This window comes from Bidens hawaiensis, unplaced genomic scaffold, assembly GCF_021521415.1.
Source record: "Bidens hawaiensis isolate Kalapana, Puna unplaced genomic scaffold, B.hawaiensis_p1.1 tig00034993_1, whole genome shotgun sequence".
Lineage (NCBI taxonomy): Eukaryota > Viridiplantae > Streptophyta > Magnoliopsida > Asterales > Asteraceae > Bidens > Bidens hawaiensis.
In genome coordinates this window covers 146,064-154,062 of record NW_027496063.1, presented here as the reverse complement: position 1 = coordinate 154,062, position 7,999 = coordinate 146,064, and the positions used below count along the sequence as shown (strand labels likewise).

The 7,999-nt window shown below is 36.7% G+C and overlaps 2 protein-coding genes across 2 annotated transcripts; both read left to right on the top strand.

Moving 5' to 3' along the window:
• Positions 1 to 387: 387 nt before the first annotated feature.
• Positions 388 to 2,448, top strand: LOC143586807 (putative serine/threonine-protein kinase PBL15). The gene is made up of 5 exons (XM_077068274.1): positions 388 to 958; positions 1,036 to 1,171; positions 1,252 to 1,388; positions 1,616 to 1,739; positions 1,857 to 2,448. The coding sequence occupies exons 1-5, from the start codon at positions 461 to 463 to the stop codon at positions 2,312 to 2,314; spliced, it is 1,353 nt and encodes a 450-aa protein (XP_076924389.1). The 5' UTR covers positions 388 to 460; the 3' UTR covers positions 2,315 to 2,448.
• Positions 2,449 to 4,400: 1,952 nt separating this feature from the next.
• LOC143586800 (uncharacterized) lies at positions 4,401 to 6,842 on the top strand. Its single transcript, XM_077068270.1, has one exon. It carries the CDS (start codon positions 4,401 to 4,403, stop codon positions 6,840 to 6,842), a length of 2,442 nt encoding a protein of 813 aa, XP_076924385.1.
• Positions 6,843 to 7,999: the final 1,157 nt, after the last annotated feature.

The following is a 7,999-nucleotide window of genomic DNA, read 5'->3' as shown; positions in this document are numbered from 1 at the left end:
CAAGGTCTTCTAATTCCTCATATATGCTAAGTATAAGTTTTGAATCACCCTAGTACATCAAAATAATCCAAAATATACAAAATATAACATCTAGCCATAAAAAGCATCATCATATCATCCTCAACAAATTCCAACTATTTTAGCAAACTTAGATCTTGAGAGATCATATTTTGGGGGCATTTCTTGAGGTAGGATCCACCCCAAACATGAACCAATAGCAGTTTATCATCTCCACTATGTCACATAAATTGAATAGTGTCATATATACACACAATATACATGGTCACCTAATGTCAAAATCAAGTACATTTAAAGGTTTGTAACAAAACACCCAAATTTGGCATAGTGGTTGGGGAGTTGGTACACAATAAGAAAATAGTAACCAAAAGATCCCCATGACCAATACTTATACTCCTTCAATCCACTCCCATTCAATATGTGACCATCTTTATCACTAATCATGAAAGACTCTTCAAAATTATCTTCATCACTAATCATGAAAGACTCAACAAAATCATCTTCATCACTAATCATGAAAGACTCACCAAAAGCATCCAAATCTTGGCAGCCATTTATCACAAATTGTTGTTCGGTTGAAGATCATACGGTCTTTGACAACTTTAGTAGGTGTAGGACTTCAAGGTCGGATTTTTCTAAGAGTGTCGGTCAATCGCCTTCTTTTAGGCACATATCTTTCTCGGACATTAGCCGGTCTTCGTCTATACGTATACACGAAGACATAGCCCAAACTTTTGGTCCTGACTTGTTTGACTTCAAACTCAGCGAGTTACGAGCCGTTACTCAGAACTTCTCAACTGATTTCTTGCTTGGGGAAGGTGGGTTCGGTACGGTTCATAAGGGTTACATTGATGAGAACATGAGGTCCGGATTGAAGGCTCAAGCCGTTGCGGTTAAGCTTCTTGACATTGAAGGCTTGCAAGGACATCGTGAATGGCTTGTAAGTTTGTATAAATATAAAATATATGTGCATGACATGACACTATGTAATATAATTGTTGTCGGTAATTATTGAAGGCTGAAGTGATATTTCTGGGGCAACTTAGGCATGCCAACTTGGTGAAATTGATTGGATATTGTTGTGAAGATGAAGAAAGGTTGCTAGTGTATGAGTTCATGACTCGTGGAAGCTTGGAAAATCATTTGTTTAAAAGTAAGTTTATATTTTATTTGTTAAAGTGCTACATAATAATAAATAATGTTGTAAGTTTAAAGCATCCGGTTGTTATACAGGGATGTCGGTTTGCCTTCCATGGGGAAACCGAATTAAGATAGCGATAGGTGCGGCCAAAGGACTTGCGTTTTTGCATGGTGCTGACAAGCCAGTCATTTATCGCGATTTCAAGACCTCTAATATTTTACTTGACTCGGTATGTTTATATTCTTTATAAATGTTCGTTACAATACAAAAACTTAGCTTTAGTTGTTGAGTATTTTGTCATAGTTTTCTCTCACCTTTATTGTAGGGTAATACCGTATAAGATAGTATTGCACACTTAGAATGTATAATCTTATATTATATGATTCGTTATATATACTATATACTATATAGTTGATTGGTTAATTTATTTAAATTATATCTTTTTTATACTTGTAGGATTTCAATGCAAAATTATCAGACTTTGGGTTGGCAACAATGGGTCCGGAGGGATCAAACACTCACGTGACCACTAGAGTTATGGGTACCTATGGTTACGCAGCCCCTGAATATGTCAACACCGGTATTTATCTCAATATATACAAACACACACACAATATATATAAACATATAGAGAGTTGTTCACAACTAAGGTATTATGTTTGGGTTTTGCTAATGATTGTACTACGTATTATTGTAGGTCATTTGACCATAAGGAGTGACATTTATAGTTTTGGAGTGGTTTTGCTGGAATTACTAACCGGCAAAAGGGCAATGGACAAATCTAGGCCCAAGAACGAACATTATCTCGTGGACTGGGTAAAACCGTACTTGACTAGTAGCCGAAGATTACGTTGCATCATTGACCCGAAATTGGCGGGTCAATACTCGGTTAGGGGATCCAAGGAGATGGCCCTTTTAGCCCTAAATTGTGTGAGTTTGAACCCTAAAGACAGGCCAAAGATGACGGAGATAATCGAGACCCTTGAAGGGATTCAAAATTTGAAGGACATGGCCATCAGTTGTGGGCAATGGCCCGTAGGTTCACAGAAAAACACAAGAGGTGCAGTTTTCACTCCAAGCGGGACAAGACAAATGAACGGAGGTCACATATATTGGAAGCAAACTCCTGTTAACACGTTGAAGTTGAAAGGATAAAACATAAATTAATAAGTAATAACTATATATATGCTCCTACTTATTTGCAAAAGCCTATATATAATATGCATTTAAATTTTGACAAATGTGTGATTGTATAAATATTGTACACTCCCATTTCTTTTGTTTCATGTCTTTTTTCTCTTGTTTGTTTAGTTAACATCATGTTATTTGCAACTTGTCTTTTGAGTAATGGTTTTTTAGTTAATGCATTAGGTGGATAAAACATAGCCACATCTTGCTAACTTTAGAGCATGCCTAAATGGGGCGTTATATCGGCACTAGTGTGCCAACTTGAAAGAGAGATGGTGGTTTTAACCACTATGATAGATATCACTTTTGATTGTATATCGTATATGATCTTTTTCCTTGTGAGTGTGGCGGGGCGAACCCATCATGTAAGGGTAACAATAATTAACTAGAAGGTTTAGGGTTAAATACTTGAAGATACATCTTGCTCAAGAACACCTAACAATATGCTAGGAAGGGATGTTAGAAAGAAATCGAGCATAACCATATACCGTGCATATATATGTCACATGGCATCACTAAGAATCTAGAGCATATATAGTTCATGCTGGAATAAGGTAAAGCCGGTAAAGCCGGGAACGACGTATTTATATACGTAATAGAGAGTTTGTAACAAGAAACTATAACATGTATATAATCATGCACATTTATTTCAAAAATATTAAATGCTACATGACATTATTATGCCATTATCGAAACAATAAAAACTTTCTTTAAGAGTGACTTCAAAATTCACAAAATTTTGTTTATCGTGTGACTTGAACACTCACCATTCTAAGGAGAGACACACATAACACATGAACAATACTGCAAGATAAAAATAAATGAAGATGTGCACGTGAGATTTACGTGATTCGGTCTAGACTGGTCTACATCTACGGGCTGCAACCAGGGTATTTTATTATTGCTATTGCCTCACTCTTGAGGAATTACAATATATAGAGACTAGTCTAGAAATTCTAGGCTTAGGGAACAAGAAAACATAATGAGTCCTAATAAAGAGATATAGGGCCGTCCAAGACCTCTCATGTCTTCTATCTTTATTAAACCCAATTAGTCAATCTTCAAATAAACCAGGCCCAAACCAAGCCCAAGCCTCCACAAACCTAACTGGTGATATGAAATTTCTAGACATGAAGATCTAAGGATATCCTTGGTGATCTTAGATCTTCTTGCTTTCTTGCTTTAGAGTGGTTGAAATGATCAAGGAGGATGCTTTGTTTTGGTTGAACACATAGGTCGGTCTACGTTTGGTGGTTTTGTGTAATGTTGCAATAGTTAGTCCCGGTGTCTGGTAGCTTTAGGTCTCGGACTGTTTGTATGTTTAATAAAAATCCATCAGCTTAATACCACTAACGCTGTGTTCCCAAGTTTAAATTAATGAAAGAAGAGAAAACACGGGAAATTAAGATAGAAAAGAAAGAAATGAAAAGAAACTGATATCGTGTTCCCGAGTTTAATGAAAAGAAGAGAAAAGAATATTAATCATTTTATGTGTTCCCGACTTCCCGAGTAGAGAGGAATATAAAAGAAACTTACAGTTTTACCAATTTTGTGGGTTCATCTCTTCTGTCCTCTCCATATCTTTTCAATTTGGAAAGAAATATAAATACACTAAAAACCTCTTCTCCTCATTTCTCTTCTTTTCATTAAAAAAACTCCAAAAGACCAATTTTGTTTATTTCTTTTCAAATTTTTTCTCTCCTCTCGTTAAATTAAACTTTGGAACACAGCTTAAGCTCGTATGTTTTTCCAAAGAATTTATAAAACAAGTTTCATTTCATGGAAATCCTAATCTTAAATTCACAAAACAACAATCCTCAATCAACAAAAACACTCCAATCCAATTAAGAATAATTTCTACATCTTTTATTTCCTAGTTCCCATTGGCTTCCTCCGCCCAAACCCCACACCAGGGTTTTGCGGTTTTCAACCCAAACACACCACCAATCACCAAAACCAGACACACCCATCTAAGATCTCGTGTCCTCTTTCAAACCCACAAACCTCATGGCACCAATCCTCCATTCACCCCCAAATTAACCTCCTTTCATCAATGGATTTTAAAACCCTCAAAACCCCCAAATTCTCACCGTTCAAAACAACCCATTTTCGATCAGCATCCACCCGTTCAAACCCATCTCCAATACAACAAGATTTAATCAAGTCGGTAACTTCTGTTCTCTCAAACCCATCTCTAGATTCATCTAAATGTAAACATATTGTCACACATTTATCCCCACAGGCATTTGATACTCTGTTTTCAGATATTAGGTACTCTGTTAAGCCCAGAACTGCGTTAAGTTTCTTTTATTATGCTTCCAAATCTTGTGGATTCAAATTCACCATCAAATCTTATTGTTCTTTGATTCATTTACTCGTCGCTTCAAAGCTAGAAGCACCCGCTAGGTTGCTGTTGATTCAGTTAGTTGATAACAAGGTTCCGGCTTTAGGTCAAGATTTAGATAATAAACATGTAGAGATTGCCAATGGCTTGTTGGAGTTTTGTTTGATGTCGGATTCGGGTTTGGGTGTACGGTCGCTGGATATGTTGATTCATGTTTATTGTACGCAATTTAAAGGGTTCGGTCTTGATCTTGCGGTTGATGTGGTCCGGTTGATAACCGAAAAGGACGTGTTTCCGTCTTTGAGCACTTGTAATTTTGTTATGAGTTCGCTTGTGAAGTCGAAGCGGTTTCGAGAAAGTCAACAGGTTTTTAGCTTTTTGAGTAAGGGTGTTCGACCGGATGTTTATATGTTTACGACTGCGATTAACGCGTTTTGTAAAGACGGGAAGGTTAAAGATGCGATGGCTACATTATCAGAAATGGAGGAAGTTGGCGTGTTGCCGAATGTTGTGACGTATAATAATGTTATTCATGGTCTTTGCAAGATTCAAGATTTGGAAAAAGCTTTCGCCTTTAAAGATAAAATGATCAAGAAAGGTGTAAAACTGAGTATTGTTACGTACAGTGTGCTTATTAACGGTTGTTTGAAGATGGAAAAGTTTGATGAAGCGGGTAGTGTGTTGACCGAGATGACAGCCAATGGGTTTGACCCAAATGAGGTTGTTTGCAACACATTAATAAACGGGTACTGTAAAACGGGCGATATGCAGAAAGCCTTCAATGTTAGAGATGACATGTCATCAAAAGGATTGGTTCCAAATTCTGTCACATTTAACACGCTCATCAAGGGTTTCTGCAACACCGATCAAATGGGTCGGGCTGAAAAGCTTTTAGAAGAAATGATATCACTTGGTTTAACCATAAACGCAGGTTCGTTTACAACCGTTATCCACTGGTTATGTAAGTGTTCAAGAATGGACTTAGTGATTCATTACATTAATGAAATGTTGTTAAGAGATTTAAGACCGAACGATAGTTTGTTAACAACGATTGTGACCGGGCTTTGTAAGCACGGTAAGCATTTGGAAGCGGTTAATCTTTGGTTTAAACTGCTAGAAAAGCGATTTTGCCCCAATATTGTGACGTCAAACGCGTTAATTCACGGTCTATGCGAGTCTGGGAATATTGAGGACACGATAAAGATTCTTAAAGAAATGATAAATAAAGGGTTTTCTTTGGATAGAATCACTTACAACACGTTAATATCATGTCACTGTAAAGATGCAAGATTTGAGGAAGGTTTGAAGTTAAGTGAAGAAATGGTCAAACACGGGATTTCACCCGATATTTCGACTTACACTTCACTTATTAACGGATTATGCAAAAAGGGTAAGATGGATGAAGCGGTAATGCTTTTGGATAAGTTAAAATCTCAAGGTTTAACTCCTGATTTGCATACTTACGGAGTTTTAATCGAAGGGTTTTGTAAGAATGATGAAGTTCAAAAGGGTAAAGATTTGTTTAACGAGCTGGTCAACGGGAAAACGGAAGTCAACTCGTTTATCTACAACACACTAATTAGAGGTTATTCCACAATCGGTGATGTGGCAGAATCGGTTAAACTGTTTGATGAAATGAAGAGTAAAGGCGTTCAACCGACCGGTGAAACGTTTTCTTCTTTGATTCACGCGTATGCAAACAACGGGCGTGTTGAAGATGCAAAGATTGTTATGGATCAAATGAGAGAAGATGGTTTAACACCAAATGTCGTGTGTTATACTGCGTTAATCAAGGGTTATTGTAAGACGGGTGAGATGGATAAAGTGGTAAGTACATTGCAAGAAATGGATAAATACGGTATTAACCCTAATATAATCACGTATACGGTTATAATTGACGGGTATTGCAAAATTGGGCAAACGGAAGTAGCTGCTAAGATTCTTGGTGAGATGGAAAGAAAGGGGGTTGCTCCCGATATTGTTACGTATAACGCGCTTGCTAACGGTTTTGCAAAAGAAGGGAAGATTGAGGATGCACTCCAACTGTTTGATGAAATGTGTCAAAGAGGCGTGGAGTTAGATGAAGTAACATACACTAGTTTAGTTCATCGGTGGGGCGAAAAATTGGATGTGAAGAGTCGAGAATCATGAATTTTTTCAAGGGTAGGTTTTTGATTTTTTGTAGATGAGGTTTTGAGACTGATATTGAGTTTGTAAGTTGGTTCATAAGTGGATGAAAATATATACACACTTTTTGATTGTTTCATGCTAATTGCAAGGTACTTCTGGAACAAGAATATAAAAGATTTTAACAATATGTGAAATTGGTTTACGTTTGGGTTTATATGTTGCGCATTTGTTGTTATAAACAGGGTAACAAGTTGTTGTACGTTCACAGGAAATAAGACACATGACATGTTTTGGTGATGATAAATGTCCTACAAGTACAGCTTTGGCCATGTTTCTTTGTCTCGGTAAGTCATCTTCAATACCTTTATGCAATATCCATGTCGATATGCAGAGAATAAGAAATTGCACATGCACACACACGCAAAGGGTAAAAATGTAATATCACACAAGCTTGCGAGCTATTTCGAATGTGTTTCGAGTCCTATATTTGGTTTTAAAAAAGTCACCTGAGGCGTGCCTAATGCAAAAGGTCCGCCTCATATAATTTCGGGTCAAAGTTGATCAAAACAGGGTCGTGGGAGGTTTATATGTATAGCATTAAGAAATTATGAAAGGTTTGCTTGATAAGTAGGTTTTACAGCTAAAACATATGAGAAATGTGCAGCTTCTGGTTATAGACCGAGGTCTTACATATAAGAAACTTTGATATTTTGTGTCTTAATATATATGCTTTTGTTTCTTCTTTATAAATATTCAGGATTAGGCTTTGGTGAGATATATCAAGAATTCAAGATACATGATATATACATGGAGAGTGATGCTATTGCTGGCTGATTGATGTAAAGATTATTCCTTTTCCAAGTAAGAATCCACCCACCCACCCGCACACACGCATATTTGGCATATTTGTATGTTTCCACTTTCATTATACATCATTGATCATGAAGAATATAATTGTTCACTGGTTCAACCAGGTAGTCTTAAGGCACGTGTTGAAATTCAAGTATTGAGCTGACCTTGAATCATCATCATCGCAAACTGGCCAACAGATGTTCTGGTATTATTATAATTTCTTTACGGTTTTACCTGGCCTTGATGAAACTTAAATTGTGCATAATATTGATTAATCTTTCTTCATGTAGTTAATAGATTCAGTTTTATCATTCATTCTTTTGGTT

Bases quoted from the DNA above. Each gene is read 5' to 3' on its own strand.
- LOC143586807 (XM_077068274.1), top strand. From the start codon at position 461: ATGAAAGACTCTTCAAAATTATCTTCATCACTAATCATGAAAGACTCA. The intron at 959-1,035 runs GTAAGTTTGTAT...TAATTATTGAAG, and splicing joins AAGGACATCGTGAATGGCTT to GCTGAAGTGATATTTCTGGG. The intron at 1,389-1,615 runs GTATGTTTATAT...TTATACTTGTAG, and splicing joins CTAATATTTTACTTGACTCG to GATTTCAATGCAAAATTATC.
- LOC143586800 (XM_077068270.1), top strand. From the start codon at position 4,401: ATGGATTTTAAAACCCTCAAAACCCCCAAATTCTCACCGTTCAAAACA.